The sequence below is a fragment of the Podarcis muralis genome, chromosome 6 (genome assembly GCF_964188315.1).
Source record: "Podarcis muralis chromosome 6, rPodMur119.hap1.1, whole genome shotgun sequence".
NCBI lineage: Eukaryota > Metazoa > Chordata > Lepidosauria > Squamata > Lacertidae > Podarcis > Podarcis muralis.
In genome coordinates this window covers 24,873,436-24,897,278 of record NC_135660.1, presented here as the reverse complement: position 1 = coordinate 24,897,278, position 23,843 = coordinate 24,873,436, and the positions used below count along the sequence as shown (strand labels likewise).

At 43.0% G+C, this 23,843-nt stretch overlaps 2 protein-coding genes across 2 annotated transcripts in view; one reads left to right on the top strand and one right to left on the bottom strand.

Annotated features, from left to right (window-relative positions):
* Window positions 1-23,843, bottom strand: part of CP (ceruloplasmin) — a 569,984-nt gene that overhangs the window by 398,065 nt on the left and 148,076 nt on the right. The window lies entirely within an intron of this gene.
* Window positions 6,249-18,694, top strand: LOC114596745 (mast cell carboxypeptidase A-like). Its single transcript, XM_028728484.2, has 11 exons — window positions 6,249-6,417; window positions 6,684-6,759; window positions 9,776-9,900; window positions 11,274-11,370; window positions 11,996-12,097; window positions 12,610-12,711; window positions 13,504-13,614; window positions 15,393-15,483; window positions 15,850-16,052; window positions 17,074-17,158; window positions 18,446-18,694. Exons 1-11 carry the CDS (start codon window positions 6,347-6,349, stop codon window positions 18,631-18,633), a joined length of 1,251 nt encoding a protein of 416 aa, XP_028584317.2. The 5' UTR covers window positions 6,249-6,346; the 3' UTR covers window positions 18,634-18,694.

Genomic DNA, 23,843 nt, shown 5'->3' with positions numbered 1-23,843 from the left:
TATTAATTAACTGCTGCAGAAAGACACCTGAAAGCCATTGTATGGTCTGGGACAAAATTATTGCTATGGTCAAGCATGAACTTGGTTCAAATCAAAGCTCAGTTATGAACTTACTATATCTCTATTACTGTCTCTTGAACTTCATCCCCTCCCCATCAGTTAAATGGGGAAAATAAATAGTGGCCTACTATTACAGGACTATTGTGAAGAGATTGCATTGGATTGCATTGGATTACATTAAATTCACACAAAGCAAATAAATAATACTTATCATTGAGAGGGAAATGTTGGCAGGTTCTGCTTGTCATCTCACAGTGATTTACTGATGATACATTCTGCTTCTGAAATCCTCCCTTCAGCACATTATATGTTTTCCAGGACATCTGGTTACACTACATAGGGAAGGGCAGTATCTCAGCAGTAGATCTCATGTTTTGAGGGGAGGGGGAATCAAAACAACCTTACCGGACAGCTGAAGTGGGAATCAAAGGCCACCATGGTGGGCGGATCCCAGGTGACTCCAGAAGGCAGCCCATGCCATCTCCTCCCTGAGGGTGGAAGGAAACCAGCAGCAACCTCCTCTTCCCTGAGAGGCCACTGTAGAGGTGGCATTGGAGAGGGCTGCCAATGAGGTGGCAGAGCTCATCTTCAAGGAGTGTACCACAACCATCACTGTCACTATGGCAGCAGCAGCTGGCAATACAATCCTTGGAGGCCAGATCTGCTGCCCCTCTGGATCCTGCTGGCTGAGGCAGTTGCCTCATCTTGCCTCATGGGTGGGCTGGCCCTGTCACTACAGGTCACAGTGAGTGTAATGGCCTAAATAGACCAATGGTCTAACCCAGTGCTAGCCAATTTCTATGAGAACTGATTCTGCACTGGGACATGCCACAGCTGGAGTAAAGTCTGTTTCTGTCACAAGCAACAAAGGTGAAAGGATCAAAAGCAGATGGTCGAGGGCAGGTAGGAATCAAAGAGCAAGGTACAAAAAGATAGTCAAAGTTGGGCTGGTAATCAGGAGCAGAACAAAGCAACTCTTAGCACACACAAAAATTGCTTGGACTATTAAACTAGCTTGTCCTTGAGGATTTTATAAGGCTTGGGGTGTGCTGATTGGCTTGTAGAGTCAAATGACAGTATGAAAACAAAGGAAGGTCCTTTAAGGCTAAAAGTGCAGCCTTGATCTCTAAGACCTAGTCTGTCTGGCCTTCAGAAGTATACCTGAATGCTGGTGGTATGGAACATAAGGCTCCAGAAAGTTGTTGCTGGATACCTGCAGGTTCAAAACACAGCCTGGCATGTTATAGCTTCTGGTAATGTATGGCTTTTATACTGAACCATTAGTGAAGGGAGCTGTTGCATGGGTGTGTCCCAAGCCATGATTTTAGGGAGAGCAGTCTGCCCAAACCTGTGGTCCTGTGTGCTTGACTTAGAATCTATGAGAGGAAACCTGCCCAACCACTTCTTTTGTTATGGTAATGATATTGGTTGGCCAGTGAAACACTGTCATTTATATGAGCTTAGAGATTGTCATAGGGACAAATGGGTGGGCCTTTTCCCACTTCACCTGACTGGATGTGGCATCATCCTGGGAAAACAATAGGCCAGGGTGGGGGGGGTGTGTGTGAGAGTTTTGGCTTTGTGCTGCTCCCAAGAGCTATGGACTTCCCTGGAACACTAATGAGGAAGCAAGATCTGTTGGGGTATTAATGCTGTGAGCCCCTATACTCAGGTTGTATATCTGTGTAGATGTGTATTGCGTCCCCAATTAATTCAAGCATATGGATCTAATTTTCACCACTATGACCGCTTTTGCTCTCCATGAAATTTAAAATGAAAGTCCTCAAAAAGTCTGTGTTTTTGGTAACCTCTTGCAGATACTGTACAATTTGTACAAAGAATGGCTGGATCTAGACACATCAAAAAAGCGTTTCAGAAAAAAACGTGCTGTAAACTTCATAATGGGAAATCACGTTGGTGAAAGATGAGACTCCACAGTGGCATCTGGTGTCATAATAATAATAATAATAACAATAATAATTTATTATTTATACCCCGTCCATCTGGCTGGGTTTCCCCAGCCACTCTGGGCAGCTCCCAACAGAATATTAAAAACACAATAAAACATCAAACATTAAAAACTTCCCTAAACAGGGCTGCCTTCAGATGTCTTCTGAAAGTCAGATAGTTGTTTATTTCCTTGACATCCATTGGGAGGGCATTCCACAGGGCAGGCACCACTACCAAGAAGGCCCTCGGCCTGGTTCCCTGTAACCTCACTTCTCGCAGTGAGGGAACCACCAGAAGGCCCTCAGAGCTGGACCTCATTGAACAATGGGGGTGGAGATGCTCCTTCAGGTATATGTGTGTGTGTGTGTGTGTGTGTGTGTGTGTGTGTCACAGTGTTATAATGCATGTAAAGTGTTTTTTCTTTACTAATGTAGCTGAATCCAATGTCAGCCAGGGAGAGAGCTGAATGCATGCAAGTGACTACTTGCCAAATGATATTGGCAACTACATAGCCACTTAATAAGATGGTCATTTTGTAAGTTCCTGGCAAGTACTTCCCCAGGTTTCTGATTTACTGTGGAAGTGTGGTGGGATTTTCCTCACCATTTGGCTGGGTGATATAGACCACAAGCCTACAAAATGGTTTTGCTCACTTGATAAATTACTGTCCATCTATATATTCAGCTAGCTGTTGGAGCTTCTTGAGGATGAGCAATGGATGACCACTTAGAATGTTGCTTAGGCATTCCTCGGTTGCTATGACACCCAGGTATCTGTGTACCAATTTAAAGAGAAATTGCCTTTTCACATTCTTCCTGCACAGACCAAAAACTTTCACATTAAAAATCCATAGAGAATTAATTTCCTGGTGGGATTTAACATATCTCAGGCTGGGATGGAGACAACTCAGAACAAAGCATGAGGGTTCTTGGACTGCACAGTTCCTCTCATTCTTATCTCGTCTTCCTGGGAGATTGGTTTCAACTACATTCTCTGTGAAGATACCTAAAGGGGAGAAACGTGAGATAAGAGAGCCACAGGGCATCTGCTCAGATCCACAAAAAAGAGATCCCTCTTTGCAGGATGTTTAACTGATAGGGTTGAGCCTGTGCCTAATGACTGGAGGAAAGCAACAGAAGTAGGAAGAGAAAAGAGAAAGACAGAAAATATAAACAAGGGATTTGAACCATCCTCATTCTCATAGGATGCAGTCAAACATCATCTTTATCACATCATCATAGCAAAACTGTGGTAAATGTAAGTAATCATGCCTATTTTAGGTGGACGTTGGATATCGAGAGTATGGCTACAAGTCCTTAATTGTTTGATTGGTTAGATTAAGTGATTGTTAAAACCTCTTGATCCACTAATCCAATATGGCGACCAGGCACAGTTCAAGGCCCTGCTTTTTAGTACTTAAAGACCTAAACAACTTGAGACCAAGGTATCTAAGGGATTGCCTTGCCAACTATATCACTGCCAAGCAGCTGTGCTCTTCAGATGGGGCACTACTGAGAGTAGCTTTTGATCCTGAGGTTCACTTAGCCTGTCCTAGGAACCAGACTTTTAGAATTGCAGATTCAGCTCTCAGTTACTATCTGAAATCAGACACCTGCCTAGCCTGATGGTGTTTAGGCACCTACTGAAGACATTTTGGTTTAGGAAGGCTTTCCCTGAGGTGTAATTCAAGGCATTTGTGGAATTTCCGTTTATATTTGAGGAAATGGTTTTACTGCTTTTAGAGTTTGTATAGAAGGCTTCATTGTTTTAGAGTATTCTTTATTTTATTTTGTTGTTCTTGGAGCTTGTGTTGCTGCATTTCATTCCGTTTTTACTGTGAACACCAGTTCCAATGGCTTTATGTCATGGAGTGGTCTACAGAGTTGGTTAATAAAATAAATAAATGAGTCTTTAAAAGAGCTCAACAGTAGCCAGGCAAGGTCTTAAAAAATGTTTTGTATTATTTTTAAAGTCAATGTCATTTTTTAAAATACACACACACACACACCTGTGCCATTCTGCCAGTGCAGAACTTCCCTTTCCCCCAGCTGAAAGTGTCCCCAAAGGAAAGCCCTGAGCTGGCCTGGGATCTATTAGACCCTAAGCCAGCTCCATTGCTGTCACATGACTGCATTCAGGCCAATTAGAGGCAGTTCTTACTTTTAAAAACACACAATTTATTTAAACAGAGTGCATTGGAACTACAGGTGAGTGCACCATCACCCCCCAAAAATAGAAAATGCATAATCAAAAGAGCATTTTTTAAAAACAATCTAGGGTTGCTACTTTCTGGCTTTCCTTTGATTTCTTCCGAATTAGTCCTACATGGTGTATGTCTGGGTTTTCCCAGATATTTTGCCAGTTCAGTAAAAATCCACCCAGACCCCATTTTGCTGAGTGATTCCCAGATGTATGGCAGCCCTGAAAAATCATAAATTTGCTAATGTGTATGTACAGATACACATTTAGAAAGAAATACTATCATTTATATAGAAATAGCATGCTATCCAAGTGTTAACCAGACTTGGACCAGACAGCCTTTCAAATAGAAGACACCCCTCTTTAAAGTAGGACAAGTGGCCACATGAGCTTGGTGGAGCCCTTTGAAGGGGAAAGTTGTAATAGATGAAAGAAGAGTAGTTTCTGCAGTAACCACAAACCGTTTGGAGAAAGTGTCAGTTAGAAAGTACAGTCTATTGATAAGTGGCTGATAACAACAGCAAAAAAACAACGAAGGAACAGATAGGGAGATATTTGACTCTGTGGACAATAAAGGAAATGAGACTAAACTAAAGATAAAACCTAATCTCGAATGTACCTAAAATGAAAAGATCACCATAGGGGCCAACTCCTTGACATGCCTGGAGGCTGCCCCCCACTGAACAAAAGGCGAAACAGCAAAGAAGAATTGCTTGCTTTAGGGCTTTTGTCTTGAAAAATTGCATTCCTGAGGAAGGTACCATTAAAATCCAAATCGAATGGGGGCCCAGGGGTTATCATGGGAAGCAGCAAAGAGGCAATGAAATAGGAACCTGGGGATTCATGAGGACCATGCAGAATTTGACCACCCGGCTGCTCTTGGTTGAAGAGGAAGATGCAACATTGATTTTTTAAAAACCTGTAATTAAACATTAGGCCTGCTAACAAAATAACCCAGGGCTGGGTTAGTGGAACCTAGGTTGACCCAGGGAAGGTTGGTCTGAGAAGTGACCCTCAGATCGGGGCCTGTCAGTTCCCTGTCAGCTTCCTCTCTTTCATCTCAGTATTTCCCTTAGAACTCACCATTATTTGGCTCTGCCTGTCATTGGCTATGACTCCTAGACAGCATCTTAAAAAGCAGAGACATCACCTTGCCGACAAAGGTCCATATAGTTAAAGCTATGGTTTTCCCAGTAGTGATGTATGGAAGTGAAAGCTGGACCATAAAGAAGGCTGATTGCCGAAGAATTGATGCTTTTGAATTATGGTGCTGGAGGAGACTCTTGAGAGTCCCATGGACTGCAAGAAGATCAAACCTCTCCATTCTTAAGGAAACCAGCCCTGAGTGCTCACTGGAAGGACAGATCCTGAAGCTGAGGCTCCAGTACTTTGGCCACCTCATGAGAAGAGAAGACTCCCTGGAAAAGATCCTGATGTTGGGAAAGATGGAGGGCACAAGGAGACAGGGATGACAGAGGACGAGATGGTTAGATAGTGTTCTCGAAACTACCAGCATGAGTTTGACCAAACTGCGGGAGGCAGTGGAAGAAGGAGTGCCTGGTGTGCTCTGGTCCATGGGGTCACAAAGAGTCGGACACGACTAAAGGACTAAACAACAACAATAACAAACTGTTGGTCTCCCAGCCTTCCAGCCTTCCAGTCTCAACAGACACCAGCTACCACTGAATAAAACCCTCTTTCTGGTTCCCATCCAGGTGATCGGCCTGAATGACTGCCCAGGTTGATGTAAGTGTAGGCATTCCTTAGTGTACAGACTGAGAAGACTCTCAAATGTCAGTAGGGCTTCTCCTGAATATCACATACCCATATCTAGGCCAATGGAATTAAAATATACCCCTGAATTCCACAATAGGTGTTTTTTTTCCCCATTCAAATTATGTACAGAAACATCACAGTTGGATGTAGCATCTCATGTTGATCACAGAGGTTTCCGGGAGGGTCACTCCCCCAATTAATTTGAAGGCACTAACAGGAGTTGTACTTGCATTAACTACAAACATAGGCATAACAACAGAAACCTCATATCATCCCATGAATGCCCCTGAGGAAGTCAGCTGATCTCACCAAGCAGAGGAATAAATATGACAGGCATTGATTGCTGCAGAGGAAAGGAAACATGAAGTCCCTGTTGGCTTTGGGCTTGATTGCCACTGCTTTTGCTATCACTTGTCCTCGGCGTTTTGACAGGTATTTATCATTTATTTATTTATATCGTTCAATTTATAAACGGCTTGATTGCAAAAAGCAAAAAAATGTTTACAAAAATGTAAAATAAAATAATGACATCATTTAAAAAAACTTTACAACTATTTGAAACTTCCAAGAAATAAAATCAATCAGAATCTAAAACCAGATTAAAAGACATGTCAACATTCTACATGTCTGGACGAAAGCAGAAGTTCTTTCAATTAATCCTGACATGCTACTCACTCCTTGACTTTTTTGTCCTGCAGTGCAAAGGTGTTCCGTGTGAAGCCTCAGAATGAAAAGCAAGTGAGCTTCTTGAAATCCTTGGCAAGCAAAATACCAGTAAGATATTTTTACAGCTTGGATTCCCTCCCCCCACAATCCACCACCCTTTGTGTTTAGTGCTGGATTGTTGAATATCCTGTAAGAATCAGCAAGGCTGTTGTTGTTGTTGTTGTTGTTAAGAAAAAGAAAATCAACCTTGGGCGGTATTCAAATCATGCATCCTTTCAGTTGAAGGATTTCCACTTGTGCAATGGGATTTTCTTCCCCCTCGGCTCTTCCTGCATGTGCCCCATGCGCTCCCCAAATCTATTCCAGTTGCTGAAGAAGCAAAATCTGTGTATGGTACTTTCTGTTGTTGGTAGTAAAGCTCCTACCATCCATCTTCATTAGATGACTCCAGATTCTAGTATTATGAGAGAGGGAGAAGTTATTCTCCCTATACACTTCATTTTACCACACCCCCTCCTTGTTCACCTTTTTGCAAGCCCCAAACCTTGTAGTCTTTCTTGATAGGAGAATTGCTCCAACTCCCTTGATCGTTTTGGTTGCTCTTCTTTGCAACTTTTCCAGATTTTGTTGTGGTTTCTCTGGGGTTGCACCAGGGAGAGATCTGTCTGGCTGTGTCTGTGAAGAAGACAAGAGAGGCCACCAAACACTCACAAGACATAGCATGAATTCCTCAAAAGGCCTGTGCATTAGGGATGGGGAAGCAATTCAGTTCATTTTGCATTTTAACGTGAACAGAACAATATGCAGATCCGAAACCTGGGTATCCTTTGAAATTTGCAGGTCTCCCAGTTTTGCAATGCTGCTCACAAACAAAAACTGTGTACTAAATATACAGTGGTACCTTGGGTTACATACGCTTCAGGTTACATACGCTTCAGGTTACAGACTCCGCTAACCCAGAAATAATACCTCAGGTTAAGAACTTTGCTTCAGGATGAGAACAGAAATCGCATGGCGGCAGCGGGACGCCCCATTAGCTAAAGTGGTACCTCAGGTTAAGAACAGTTTCAGGTTAAGAACGGACCTCCAGAACAAATTAATTTCTTAACCCGAGGTAAAGGTAAAGGGTAAAGGGACCCCTAACCATTAGGTCCAGTCGTGACCGACTTTGGGGTTGTGGTGCTCATCTCACTTTATTGGCCGAGGGAGCCAGCATACAGCTTCCGGGTCATGTGACCAGCATGACAAAGCCGCTTCTGGTGAACCAGAGCAGCGCACGGAAACGCCGGTTACCTTCCTGCTGGAGTGGTACCTATTTATCTACTTGCACTTTGACGTGCTTTCGAACTGCTAGGTTGGCAGGAGCAGGGACCGAGCAACGGGAGCTCACCCTGTTGCGGGGATTCGAACCGCCAACCTTCTGATCGGCAAGTCCTAGGCTCTGTGGTTTAACCCACAGTACCACTGTATTAAAGAAAGTGTGCATATATATGCATCTATTGGTGAAAAATAACATGCAAAAATTGATTATATTAGGCAAGAATTGTATACAAAAAAACTGTATATTAGAAGAAATGCAGGCCCAAATGGTGGCATTTTAAAAAAAAAAATGCAAAGTGATGCAAAAATGTGGCAAAATGAATTTAAGATTGAAAAATTAGAAATCGAGAGAGCCCCAGACTGACAGATTCATCCCTACTATACATAGAGCTCTCTCCATGTACACCCTCATGATCCTAGGATCCTCATCAAACTTTCAGGAATCCTACAAATGCTACAGCCCTCAGACATTTGAACAAAGCTTACACTTCTACATGCATAGGGAACTACCATCAGCCAAGTATGTGGAAAACAGTAGAGTAGTGGAACCTCACACCTTTTCCTGCTCAAATATCCACACATGCACATTTAGTGCAGACACTGAAAACCTGTGACTGGGGATCTGGTTCTCTTTTCTTCACGTTCCTCTTGAAAGGGTAAAGAGGAATGTTGTCAATCTCCAAAAAAGGCATTAATTTACTGCAAAGGCCTTATGAAGGCATTATCTTTTCATACAAAAAATTCTCAAAACAGATTCAGAGCTCAGCATATCTTCAAGGAGACCACAGGAGAGACATGGCCCACACTTGCAAAGCCATTCAACATATATAGTGGTAAAATAGCTGCTTGCTGACTTTAGGCCAATTTGCTGCACTTGTCTTACCTCTGGCCAAAGTGCTTTGCTAGACAAATGTAAACATGTCTTAAAAGCCTTGACATTTTAATAGGACTTTCTTCAAAAATGTTGTATGATTATAATGTGTTTTTCCCCCTTGCAACTCAAGGCCTTTAAACATGCTTTGCCAGTTGTGAGCCAAATAAGAACAAAAAAACCACCCCAAACATAATCACCCCTGTCGAATGATGTGAGGTAAGAATATTCTCTGAAGAATGTTCTCCAGAGAATATTCTCTGCTAGAAAATTCTCCGGAGAATATTCTCCACAAACTGTTAATTCTATGTTATCTACACAGCTGCTTTAAATGTACACACCTCATTAATCAAGAATATTCTCGAGAATATTCTCCAAAAGATTATTCTCGAGAATTTAAAATCACTACCCTAGTCTAACCTCATCACTAATTTTTCAATCCAAGAAAACACAGGCTGGCATATAAATTTGTTCTGATGGGTCTTCCTTGTAAATGCAAAACGAATCTTTTAGCTGCAGCCTGTGCTTTTTCCAGACACTTTTCCTTTGTGGTTTTAATTCTCTGAGAGAAGATTGTCCTATTCCTTTGGGAACATAATGGCGTTTCTCCTCTGCAGCAGATAGGAGAAACCATTAAACTCCAGCTTCAGGTGGAACCACTGTCCAAACCCTTTGGTAATGTGGCAATGGATGGACCCAGGAAGAGCAGGTATTCCTGCAACAGTAACAGTAATCCAAATTAGAAAATTTAAAGTTATTCTAGAATTTGGCTGCAAATAAAAGATTTCTGATCTTTCAGGTCCATCAAACAAGCTTAATATGGCCAGTTTTTAAGATGCTGGGGCATTTTACTTTGCAAAGCTAGAGATTTCTTCAAAAACGACATCCATGGTTGACTTCCGTCTTGACTCCTTGACATTTCTTCCTGTGCAGATCGACTTTTGGTATCCAGACTCGGCATCGCATATAGTCAACCAGATGGAAGTGAATTTCCTTGTCCGTGCTGAACAGTCCAATACTACCAAGACTCTCCTGGAGCAGAACGGCCTACATTATGAGTGGGTGATGCTTAAATATTTGTCACATCTGGTTGCTAGCCATTTGGAAAACTGTGTAGATTCTAGCAGGCTCTTCTTATGTTCTTAAGAGCCAATGGGGTATCTATGGCACAAATAGTCAATATTAGTTTTATCCATGCAGAGATAATGGTGGGATTATCTGTGTACATATCCACACTGCACACTTAAACTGGTTTAATGTTCATTCTCAGGGGATCCTTGACACTCCAGGTACTGAGGAATCTTCACCAAGTCACAATTCCCAGGGTTTTTTTGTCAATTAAAGTGACATTTAAGTTATATAAGTATGCAGTTGTCCTATTATGCCCTTGCAGTGGCGTACCGTGGGGGGTGCAGGGGGGGCCGACCGCACCGGGCGCAACATCTGGGGGGGGCGCTCGCCGCCTCCGGAGTCGCCGAAGAGCCTCGGGCGCAGGCTGTAGCAGAGCCCCATGTCTCGCGGAACTGACGAGCTGGCAGCGGCTCTCAGCGCTCGCTGCGGTCCCCGCGCGTCAGGGCCGCGGAGGGCGCACCAGGCAGCCCCTCCTCACAGCCCCGCCGCCGCTGCTGCTGCTGCAGCTGCTGGGCCATGTTGCATTTTCCTCGCCTCTCTGCCCTCCTCCTCCTCCAGGCAAGCGGCGTTGTTTGGGCGGCAGCGCCAGCGGCAACACGCCTCAGATCACCTGACACGGACCCGCCGCCACCGCCGTGGCTACCTTACCGTAAATACCCCAGCCCAGGTAGCAGCAAGAAGAAGCTGGCAGCGGCGGCAGGTTAGGGGTTAGGGGGCGCAAATTACTTGCCTTGCCCCGGGTTAGGGGGCACAAATTACTTGCCTTGCCCTGGGTGCTGACAACCCACGCTACGCCGCTGTGCCCTTGGAGTTCTCATTTATGAGTAGAATTTTACCTACAGGTGATGCAACACATTTTTCTTCTTCTTCCTCAATTAGTTAATTAATCATAGCCCCAAGAAAGCAGATGTTCTTAGTTTTGTTCTGCTGTTAGAAAAGCTTCACTGCTGCTTGTTATCAGGTAAACCAGCCATGTCCAACTTTCAAGAGACTGAGATCAAAATTGTGGAGCTGAGATATACCATGTGTTCTCTGAATCATATTAGATGAACCATGTGCTTTAACAGACCTGGTCCAGCTAAAGTCAGTTGTGACTAAAATGACATTGAAACCAACGTAGAAAGTTTGTCACACATCATTCTCAATGGAATGGGAGTCACGACCAACCTTTAGCCAAAATGAGCCCCATCATTTTTATATTAAAAGGTGTACAAGTCGTGTGGTGCATAAAACTTACATATTGAATTGATCCTGTGCATGACAGTACATGATTTTGCTTGTGGTGTTTTGTATCATGCAGGATTTTATTTCAAAACCTGCAAGAAGAGATTGACAAGCAACTTGAAAGGAATTCTCCCGACAGCTACAGTTACACGAAATATAATGAATGGCACAAGGTACAGGATACATTTGATGACCTTAAAGGGAAGTATTCTCAGTAGTCAGAAGTAGCACTGGTTTCACTCAGATAGGACTGGGGACACAGCTACATTAGTAAAGAAAAAGAAAAAAAACCAGCGCTTTGATTGCATTATAAACCTGCAACACCAGATGGTGCTGGAGAGCAAAAACAATTCTTTGCAATTTTACATAGCGCTTTTTTTTGTTATAATGATTTAATTTCTGATTTATTTATAGCGGGGGGGGATCTGTATGTAGCTGCACCCCTGGTCTTATTTTGTGTTGTACTTGGGTATTAGCATCATCATCCCATGTATATCCTGCCATTCATCAAGTAATCTCAAGGCAGGTTACATAAAAACAGCACTAAAAACCAAACTGTATATCAAATACAAAATATAAAACAACAACTAAAAATTAACAGTTGATGAACAAGTAACTCATATAGGACCTGGGGTTCAGGCACCCCTGTGCTGGAAAGTATGAGACCACTGCTACTGTCCATCCATATTTTAGTCATCTGGTGTCGCAAACTTCAGTTCCAGTTAAAAAGGAATCATCTGTGCATCACTAGCATTTAATCTGCTGCTAGCTGAACAATTTATATTTTATTTTATTCAGATTTCTGCTTGGACTGCCAGAATGGCAGAAAAGAAGCCAAAGTTGATTTCCCGCCTTCAGATTGGAAAAACCTTTGAAAATCGGCCCATGTACATCCTTCAGGTATGAAGCTCTTTCCACAGCAATATTCAAAGAATGGGAAAGATACTCAAGAGCAGGGGTGGGGAATCTTCAGCCCTCCAAATGTTTCTGGACTACATCTCCTATCCACCCCAGCCAGCATGGTGAATAGTCAAGACTGATGGGACTTTTAGTCCAACAACATCTGGAGGGACAAAGGTTCCCCAACCTTCCTCCAGCATATCCTATTACTTTAATGAGAAAAACAAAAAGACTTGTATCCAAATCCTATGCAAGGCTATGACCCATGGTAGGTTTTACAGGGCTCAGCTGGGCTTATTTTTTGAGGAAGAGGAAGTGTTTGTAAGATTGTATCCCTGGAAGCTATAAAGGTTTGCTACACAATTGCAGCATTGCTTAAAAGCGAAAATCCATTTCTGAAAGGTTCTCAGAAAGGAACTGACACATCTGTGTAGTTTTACACATACAGAGAGGGGGGGGGGTACCAGCAGCTTACAAATTGTTCCTAACCACAGAAAATGTTTCAAAAGCAGGTTGGGAAACAAAAGGACAGCAAAAAGGCCATCTTCATGGACTGTGGAATTCATGCAAGAGAGTGGATTTCACCTGCATTTTGCCAGTGGTTTGTGAAAGAGGTTAGTTATCAATCAGTCCTATTTACCTGCAATGTCTTAGTGGCTGAACCTCAGAAAGTTTCCTTTACTATGCAACACCTCCCAACAGTGATAATCAATTCCAGCCCTACCAACGTCACAGCAGGAGACACAAGGGGGGGGGGGGGAATCAAAGGCTCCTTTCTGCCAGCAAACAAATTGTGAATGTGCTCCAGTCTGGTTTAACAAAATATGGCATAGGCCACTTCCAGACTGTCACTATTTTGCAGGTGAGATTCAATCACATATCAGCAAATTTAGGCTGTGCGATTTAAAGTGGACTTGGCACGCTTGTGCAACAAGCCCCCAACTCCTGCAAAATCAGACTTTTTATAGTAAGCATAGTGATGGGAAGACTGCATTGCAAAGTGCGGGACAACTATTGCTAAAAGTTATTGCTTTGCAAACCAAGTGGAATGAAGACCCAATAAATAGCAAATATTGCAAAGTCTTTCCAGAACTTTGTGCAAACAAATCAGGATGAATGGTCAATAAACAGGTGATCTGGAAATGACCATAGATACGAAGTTGACACTTTGACTTTGGGATTGTTCTAGAAAAGTGATCTGTGATGATTAGGATGAAGATTAGCTTCTGCAGAGAATCCATTGTCATGCAGTATCGTGAGTTGCAGCGACAATCCTATGTGCACTTATCTGAGAGTAAGGCCCACTGTGGAGAGTGAGACTTACTCCTGAGTAAGTACACATAGAACTGCATTGTAATTTGCTTTTAATCCTTGAGTGACTTCTAAACCCTCGAATGTATCACCAGGCCATCAGGACATACGGAAAAGACAAGTTTATGACAAATCTGCTGGACAACATGAAGTTCTACATCCTTCCCGTACTCAACATAGATGGCTATATCTGGAGTTGGACTTCGGTACTGTACACATCTTCCTGCTTGCAAAAGCTACTTTTAGCAACTTAAATCTTCATCTGTGATTTTAAAGGGCAAAAACTCTGGACTGATGTGCAATGAAAATGGGATATTTGTGTGCTCTTGTGGGTTGGTACAGTGAAAATGGTTTGAGGAGGGCAAACAAGATATAATGAAGTCCATACCTGCTCATGAGCAACTGCCCTAATTCTGGCCTCATGTGCCCTAGACCAGTGTTTCCCAACCTTGGGCCTCCAGCTGTTTTTGAACTACAATTCCCATCATCCCTGACCACTGGTCTTGCTAGCTAGGGATGATGGGAGTTGTAGTCCAAAAACAGCTGGAGGCCCAAGGTTGGGAAACACTGCCCTAGACATTCAAAGCAATATCATACCACCTTGAACTGTCATGATTTCCCCCCAAAGAATCAAGGGAACTGTAGTTTGTTGAGGGGGCTGAGAGTTGTCAGGAGACCCTGATTTCCCTCATTGAGTTGCAATTCCAATAGGGCTCTGGTAAGAAACAGGATTGTTATACCACCTGGGGGGGGTTGCTAATAACTCCCAGCACCCAAACTATAGTTCTCGTAATTCTGTATAGTGCAGATGGGCCCCCTAAGGTAAGGTTACCAGATGTCCCCATTTCCCGGGGACAGTCCCCAGATTTACAAATCAGTCCCCATACAAAGGGACATGAGTGGCGCTGTGGGTTAAACCACAGAGCCGAGGACTTGCCGATCAGAAGGTCGGCGGTTCGAATCCCTGTGATGGGGTGAGTTCCCATTGCTCGGTCCCTGCTCCTGCCAACCTAGCAGTTCGAAAGCACATCAAAATGCAAGTAGATAAGTAGGTACCACTCCAGCGGGAAGGTAAACAACGTTTCCGAGTGCTGCTCTGGTTTGCCAGAAGTGGCTTAGTCATGCTGGCCACATGACCTGGAAGCTGTACGCCGGCTCCCTCGGCCAGTAAAGCGAGATGAGCGCCGCAACCCCAGAGTCGGTCACGACTGGACCTAATGGTCAGGGGTCCCTTTACCTTTACCCCATACAAAATCCACTGAAGTTGAAAAGTGTCCCCGGATTCATTGAAAAAAATCTGTTAACCTTACCTAAGGGTACAAAGATCTGTTGCTCCTTTTCAAGGTCAGTTTACTGCTCATGAGCTCCAGGTGGCTACCAGTTAGCAGATTTTGAGCAAATCAGGAAGCCAGACAGACATTAATGAAGAAGCAACCATAACATAGAAGTACTAAGGGTTAAACAAGGAACTGGCCTACCTCCGTCCTCCACTCGGCTTCAGATATTATGTATTCCACACAGAGATCAGCCAAACCTGGGTCTGTTTCTCTGCATGTACCTCAGTTGACTCTATTTGCCATGTACCAACCAGACTCTCATAGGCTGCTTCTTCCTAGCATATGCATCTCATTTGCTTGATCATGTGTGATCGTCGCATGAAATGATGCACACCTCGCCTTCATGCTGTGGCTTACCTACACTAAAATGCCTTCTTTGTAGGAATTTCATAACAATTGGAGTAGCACGTGCTCACATGAGGAGCCTGAGAGACAGAATTTACAGTGAGAGGATCATAATGTCAAACACAAATTCATTTAGTGTGTTATTTTTTTATTGCACTGTCTTCCTAGTTTTAAATATGAAAGTCTTCATTTTAACCATGGGGGCTTTGTGCTCAAAATCAATTCAATCTGTTGATCATTTGTTAAGGGGTTGGGGGGATTCATATATCGGTCTGAAGTCCCTCAATTGTTTTGTCGATCAGGATCGCTGTTGGAGAAAGAATCGCTCTAATGTAACCAGCAATAAGTGTATTGGTGTTGATCTCAACAGAAACTTTGATGCTGCATGGGGCAGTAAGTATTCTTTCTTTTTTAAAACACACACACACACACTTGCAACTAAACCTTTGAATTTTTTTGAATATAACTCTGAAGCCACACTATGTGGACATTACTTCCTCCCTTCTCAATTTTGTATTTTGGTTTCCAAGACATCTTGGCATGGGCAAAAAAAAAAAAAAAAGGTATTTTGTACAGCAAATATAAATTAACATGACATCCTTCTTAGCTTTGTTAAATTAGTTTCGTTAAATCAAATAAACATGCCACATCAACTCTTCATCCATTTTGGACTGGAGGAAAATTTCCAATTCAAACTTTTTCAGGAAAGCCTATATTGACCTGTAGCTAATTAAAAGCAAGTGTTCTCTTCACCAACAGCTGTGGATGCTTCCAAAGATCCTTGTACTGAAAATTTTTGTGGACCGTCAGCAGAGTCGGAACCAGAAACGAAAGCAGTTGCAACATTCATCCGCAGCCATCTTTCTTCAATCAAAGCCTATCTGTCAATTCATTCCTACTCTCAGATGATATTGTTCCCTTATGGCTATACTTTGAACAAGGCACCCAACCACGACGAACTGGTAATATCTTCTCTAATCTGGCACTCTCCAGACGTTTTGGGCAGCCTTAGGATGACTGAGTTGATGGGAATTATAGTTCAAAAATATCTAAAAGGCACCGGGGGGGGAATCCATATTAGAGCAATACCTGCATTATGCCAACCAAATATGTCACAAAATAATGTTCAAGCTTCTGAGTTCTCCGCAACTATTTATTTAGATTGTAACTGAAGTAAGTTGGGGGTGGGATGAAGGAGGAAACTTTTGAAAAGCCCTAAACGGCCTCGGTCCAGTATACCTGAAGGAGCGTCTCCACCTCCATCGTTCTGCCCGGACACTGAGGTCCAGCGCCGAGGGCCTTCTGGCGGTTCCCTCGCTACGAGAAGCCAAGTTACAGGGAACCAGGCAGAGGGCCTTCTCGGTAGTGGCACCTGCCCTGTGGAACACCCTCCCATCAGATGTCATAGAGAAAAATAACTACCAAACTTTTAGAAGACATCTGAAGGCAGCCCTGTTTAGGGAAGCTTTTAATGTTTAATAGTTTATTGTATTTTAGTGTTTTGTTGGGTATTCTGCATCTTTTGGTTCAGTTGGGTATTCTGCATCTTTTGGATTGAACCTAAGGCTGTGGGGGGGGGGGAGAACACACAATGGTTGACCCTCCCATGTTCCATCTTGAGACTATGGCAATGTTAAGATTACCATTAACTCTGGGTCTAGTGTGCTCCCACAGCTGGTGTTTGAAGCTGTGTGCACATGACATTAGCCCCACAATTCATATATATTCTGTAGTTTATTGAGAAATACTGCTGTTTGATGTGCATTCCATCAAACCGGCTTCCATCAGATTTGAAGACATAAACCACATTCACTTTGCAGTTATATGGGTTCATATGGGACAAATAAGAAAATGTCAGCAATTTCTGCCCCCATTTCCCTTTTTGTCAGAATATTCCACCACCACAAATGGTTTGTTTTGTTTTTTGTTTTGTTTTGTTTTGTTTTGTTTTGTTTTGTTTTGTTTTGTTTTGTTTAAAACCAGAATGAACTCGCAAAGAAAGCTTCCCAAGCTATAGCCAGCCTGTATGGTAAAAAATACAAGTATGGGACATCAGCACTGACAATCTGTAAGTATTTGAAATACTTCATCTTTCTGTAAACATAACACATTTGGAATCATGTTTAGGACTGCAAGGGCTTCCTTCACTACACATGTGAAAAAAAATAGAAACGGCAGCATGCAGATGTAGTGTTGGAAAAAGTGGCACCTACAGAATTTCTTCCTGTCATGCACCACCACACAAGGTTGTGTTCTCCTAACAACATCAGTGTAGAAAAGGCTTCCACCTATCAGTTCAGTTCTGGGCTCCTCTGTTCCTAATAAGAGCCTGGCTAAACCAGCCAGGGGATGATTCTGTTATACTTAAATTTTGCTCCTCTAAAATATACTTGGAGTCGAGTGTGAATTTCATGCTCTTTATTCAGCTCATAGTAGCAATGAATGAATCTTTCCCTAAAACGTCTAGCTATATATACATTATTTACACAATGGGCCCTGTGTGATTGGCTAATTCCGGGCTGCTCCTGTAGCCCAATCAGGTTGCGGATTCACTGCCTCCAGAAGCCTGATTGGCTGCTCCTGCAGGCCAATCAGGTTGCTGATTCACTTCATCCAGGAACCTGATTGGCTGCTCGCTGATTCACTTCCACCTTTAGCTGGATTGGGTGGCTCCTGCGGACCAATCAGACAGCTGCATTCTGGATCCTATTGTTCTAGGATTCAGCTCAGTACATAACAGCCTCACAAATAAATAAGTTCACTCTCACAAATAAATAAGTTGCCCTGATCCCAGGCAGCCAAGGAGGGGGAAGCCTAGAGACCCTTTTAGACTGTGTGGAGAAAGGATACATATAAATGGAATATTCTAAGCTCTATCCCTGACTGACTTGTTGGGTTATGAAGTAGAGGTGGAATAGAAAATCAATTCCATTTGCATTTTAATGTGAAACTACCAAATTCACTATCCTTCACAATTTGCACTTTTCCAGATTTTGCAAGACAGTTCTTCAACCAAGTAATGTTTACCCAAAAAAGAGGTGTCTATTAAGGCAAAGTGTGCATAAAATTGCAATACTTGTGAAAATAGCATACAAAAATGTGCAATATAAAGGCTTTATGTGTTGCAGTCATCAAGTGTTGAGCATGCATGTGTGAATGGACTTTTGGTCAAGGCTTAATTTGATTCTGCGCTCACCAGAGGTCATCCTCTAAACCTATTTTGTATGCCGTTGAGAAGTCCTAAGAAACAAGATGAAATAATAAACAAGCAACAATAACATTTCCCTCTATTTTTTTCTTGCCGTGTTCTCTGCAGCAGGCTAGCGGCAATTAATTTTGTTGTCCTGTTTTGCAGATCCTTCCTCTGGTTGTTCCGATGACTGGGCTTACAATCAGGGTATCAAATATTCCTTCACCTTTGAGCTTCGTGATAGGGGCAAATATGGGTTCTTCCTTCCTGAATCTGAGATCAAGCCAACTTGCCAAGAGATTATGCTGGCAGTCAAGTTGATGGCCAGTCATATCCTCAGCCGGACAATGTAATGAGGACTACTGCTTTATGGTGTATTGCAGAGCTTTGGAAAGTAATAAATCAGCACGTTTACAGACAAAGGATTCAGGGTGTCATTATTAGCCTTGGATAGGAGATCAGGGATCCCTGGGCTGAGGACAGCAAAATATCTAAGCCTCTTCCAGGTTCAAGCATAGCAGCAGCTTCTTAGAAATCCACTAGTAAATCCCGCAATCAGCCTTCCTCTCTTACAAACTTAGGGAACAATTGGGCTGGCAAAGGAGGGCAGTGGAAATGTCTTCATGTGTATCACGTTTCTGAGACCGTGAAAATGTGTAGTGTCATCTACCTTCAGAGTCACATCAGAAAGTGTTAAGTTGTGGGTGAACATATCAGACGACACAGCGATTTTTCAAACAGCTCTTGTTTATTCACAGGCCAGAACAGAACTGAGCTGAAGGGCTCACTCAGCCTGCTTATGTAGAACTCCACTAGAACGCAACAGTAACCATTTTCTGTAACTATCCAATCACTGAACGTCACTTTAAATCCCTTATTTGCATATGTGGACCTGAGTGAAAACTATCTACCGTATCCCCCTGCTGGCCCAGGGTGAGAACTTCCGTACATAACAGAAAGATTCGAGTATTCCTCTATAAATACAAATGTTTGCTTGCAGAAGAGCCATCACTTGATGGTAAAGCAATTGTTTTGCATGCAGAAGGTCCCTGGTTCATTCCCTGGTATCTCCAGGCAGGAAAGACCCCCTGCCTGAAATCCTGGACAGCTGCTGCCAGCCAGTGAAAGCAATACTGAGCTACTTGAACCAATGTTTCTACTTATTGGCTTTCATCAAAATACAATATGTATATATTACTCTTCATCAAAAATGGATTCCATGGCAGTCTGCAATAGATAGATAGATAGATTAGATAGATAGATAGATAGATAGATAGATAGATAGATAGATAGATAGATAGATAGATGATAGATAGATGATAGATAGATGATAGATAGATAGATAGATAGATATAGATAGATAGATAGATAGATAGATAGATAGATAGATAGATAGATAGATATAAATGCAACCCCGCCATAAACATGGAGTCCTAACCTTAGGGATCCATGCATTAAATTAAAGCTGGGATCACTCATATATATGTTTCCTGTCTATGGGTTTGCTCCCTTAGTGTCTCAAATGGCATGCAGGTAATCTCAGACCCATTGAGTTAGACTTGCCATACATCAGGAAAATTCCTGACACATCCTGGTTTTCGGAAGCAGCAGCTTAAAATCACTACTTTAACCATTTGGGTTAAAAAGCTCAACAACTTTGCAGGTGTTGCAAGTTAAGATTCCTTAGACTGGAATCTCACCAAACTATTGTATCACAGAATCTTGTAAAGATAAACAAGAGTTTAGGATTTATCAATTTTCATTTCATGAAATTATATTAGAGGTCTATTGAAATCCTGCTTTTTATTTTTTTATTCACATTTTTAAAAATGTATGAATAGTATAATTGGAAAAAACCTTGAACTTCCAAACATTCAGTCCATCAGTAATTTAACTCTTCTCTTCTCCAAACCATTTAACCCTCCCCCAAAGAACTAGAGCTGCCTCTTAAATATCCTTCCACCCTCCAAGTATCTCAATCCCATGGAAGACATGGAAGTCTTGATTTATCAAAATACTCAGTCAGAATGCTAGCATTTAACCAGCAGAGGGCATCAACACATCAGAGTGGTGCTCTGACTAGGAAAAAATATCTTGTGGGGGGGGGGAGCATTAATCTCATGGCAAGCTGCCTATGGCTATGCATCAGGATATGCAGAATGGCTGTTTCAGAAAGTGTGGATTTGGTATGTTTGTCTTTAAATGTGAGCTGCATCGAATTCATCCCCAGTTCCAGAGAGAGAGAGAGAGAGAGAGAGAGAGAGGGAGGGAGAGAGAGAGAGAGATCCTTTTTTTCTGAAAAAGACAGAGGAAAGACTTTCAAATCAAACCTCAATACACTTCACTGTTGTAAACAAGTTTTCTCTGGGCCCAGGTCTGATACTAGAAGTAAGGCAGGCAGGGTGGGGTGCAGAGTCTATTCTCATATGTTCAACAGATACTTGCAACTTATGAATTTACACCAGGCATTTCTTAGACTATAATACCATTCCCATCCAATGAAGTGATAAAGCAGATCAACAAGGTGAGACTGGTACCCAGGAGTTATTTACAACACTACAGAGTAGACCTAGAAGAGAAAAATCACTCCATTATACAGTGGTACCTCAGGTTAAGAACTTAATTTGTTCCGTAGGTCTGTTCTTAACCTGAAACTGTTCTTAACCTGAAGCACCACTTTAGCTAATGGGGCCTCCTGCTGCTGCTGCGCTGCCGCTGCACGATTTCTGTTCTCATCCTGAAGCAAAGTTCTTAACCCAAGGTAATATTTCTTCGTTAGCGGAGTCTGTAACCTGAAGCGTATGTAACCCGAGGTACCACTGTATTATCAGTAATCTACAGCCCATCCTGGACATTGTTATATTACTTCCCGCTCATAGACTTTGAGTGGTAGGCCTGTCTTTGCTTACAGATACCTACTCAGTAGCAACAGCAGGTCACCTAACAGTAGCACAAAGGCAGACTCTTTCTGCAACAAAACCCAGGTGCCAACTCTGTCCCCATATCTACTAGGCAACACTATTAGAGGAACTAGTAATGTCAGCCCCAACACCAAGGATTCCTTCACCAGCTCATCTTCCACTATCTATGAGATGTATTATCATCCACCAGCCATGCTCTTCCACATTACACATAGAACAAACAAGTCAGTCTCCATACAAAAGATTAAACACACCACCAGTGTGGTGTAGTGGTTAAGAGTGGTAGACTCGTAATCTGGTGAACCGGGTTCACATCTCCGCTCCTCCACATGCAGCAGCTGGGTGACCTTGGGCCAGTCACACTTCTTTGAAGTGTCTCAACCCCACTCTCCTCACAGAGTGTTTGTTGTGGGGGAGGAAGGGAAAGGAGAATGTTAGCCACTTTGAGACTCCTTAGGGTAGTGATAAAGCAGGATATCAAATCCAAACTCCTCCTCCTCCTCCCCTTCTTCTTCTTCTTCTTCTTCTTCTTCTTCTTCTTCTTCTTCTTCTTCTTGTCTGACCTCAGAAAGGGAGATATTCAGAAATCAACATTTCAGCCTCTGAAGACACTCTGCTGCTGATTTTAAGGGGGTTGTTCTTGATCAAGGGAACTTCAAAGGGAGACTCCAGCTTGAAATGACTCAGTAATAAGGTATAAAGTTCAGTTCTATCATCTGCGACCTCAATCACGATAAGATCCTTTTATCACACTGCATATAGACTCCTAATGCCTGGGTGTTTGTGATACTACTTTTGGAATGTGAATGCCGCTTAAAAAAAAAACCACAATGCCTAGGACTTGCCGATCGTATGGTCGGCGGTTCGAATCCCCGCGGCGGGGTGAGCTCCCGTCTTTCGGTCCCAGCTCCTGCCCACCTAGCAGTTCGAAAGCACCCTTAAAAAACTGCAAGTAGATAAATAGGTACCTCTTTATAGCGGGAAGGTACCGGTAAACGGCGTTCCGTGTGCTGCGCTGGTGCAGGCTCGCCAGAGCAGCGATGTCACACTGGCCACGTGACCCGGACGTGTCTGCGGATGGCGCTGGCTCCCGGCCTCTAGAGTGAGACGAGCGCACAACCCTAGAGTCTGACAAGACTGGCCCGTACGGGCAGGGGTACCTTTTACCTTTTTAACCTTTAACATAATTATCAGAGTCAGGATTATCTATCATCTATCTATCTATCTATCATCTATCTATCTATCTATCTATCATCTATCTATCTATCTTTACTTTATTCCCCTGTGACCTCACTGCTTTTAATCTTGCTCCCACTACCATACAACCATGTGATAGTGCAACTTTGGATAACCTTGCATATGATGAAATGAACTCTAGTCCACAAAAGCCGTACCATAATAAAAAATTAAGGTGCCACAAATCTCTAATTTTTGCAGCAGCAAACAAACATGAATATCCCCTGGAAAATCTTTATTTTGCCATATTTTATAAAGCTCTTACCCAAGGTTGAGGAATCTATGGCCCTCCATGTGTTGCTGGATTCCAGCTACCATAATTCTGGACCCTTAACCCCACTGGCTAGGGTAGATGGAAGTCGACCAGCATCTAGGGCCTACAGATTCCCCATCCTTGCTTTAACTATTTCTGAGAGTATGGGGACTTCCACACTGTCAGGTGCGATGCAATCCCATCCCAGCAAATTGACACTATGCTAATATACTGAGTTGGGAGGTCTTACACAGCAACCCAAAAGATCTGACTTTTTGCATTAAGTGATTGTGAAATGCATAGGAAAATAATCTAGAATAACACTTGCTTGGACACAATGCTCTCTAAAAGGGTAAAGGTAAAGGGACCCCTGACCATTAGGTCCAGTTGTGACCAACTCTGGGGTTGCGGCGCTCATCTCGCTTTATTGGCCGAGGAAGCCGGTGTACAGCTTCCGGGTCATGTGGCCAGCATGACTAAGCCGCTTCTGGAGAACCAGAGCAGCACACGGAAACACCGTTTACCTTCCCACCGGAGTGGTACCTATTTATCTACTTGCACTTTGAGGTGCTTTCAAACTGCTAGGTTGGCAGGAGCAGGGACCAAGCAATGGGAGCTCACCCCGTCGCGGGGATTCGAACCGCCGACCTTCTGATCAGCAAGTCCTAGGCTCTGTGGTTTAACCCACAGCGCCACCCACGTCCCACAATGCTCTCTAGCCTCCCCTAAAAACAAATCAGGATGAATGCTCAATAAAAAAGTCATCTTGAAGCACATCATGTCTGTGAATCCCTTTCTGCTGTGTGACACCAGCTTGTGAGGGATCAATTTATGTGGCAAAACACATCTTCCACAAACTACTCTCCAAGGAAATTATTGAGTGGCTTCTGAGAATACAAAGGTTGTCCATTCCTGCTCTAAAGGATGGCAATTCCTCTTCAGACAACCGACAAAACTATCTGTTCCAAACTATATTGTATAAACTGCTGGACTAAGTCCAGTTCCCATCAGTAGATGCAAGGAATGGATGCCACTTAGCATATAGCCTGATGGTCTGTCTCCAGAATGACTGAACAGCTTTCTCCAACAATTGCATGACTCCAGAATTGTGGCTACCAGGAGACAAGACTCCTGAAAGCTCGCAGATACTTAA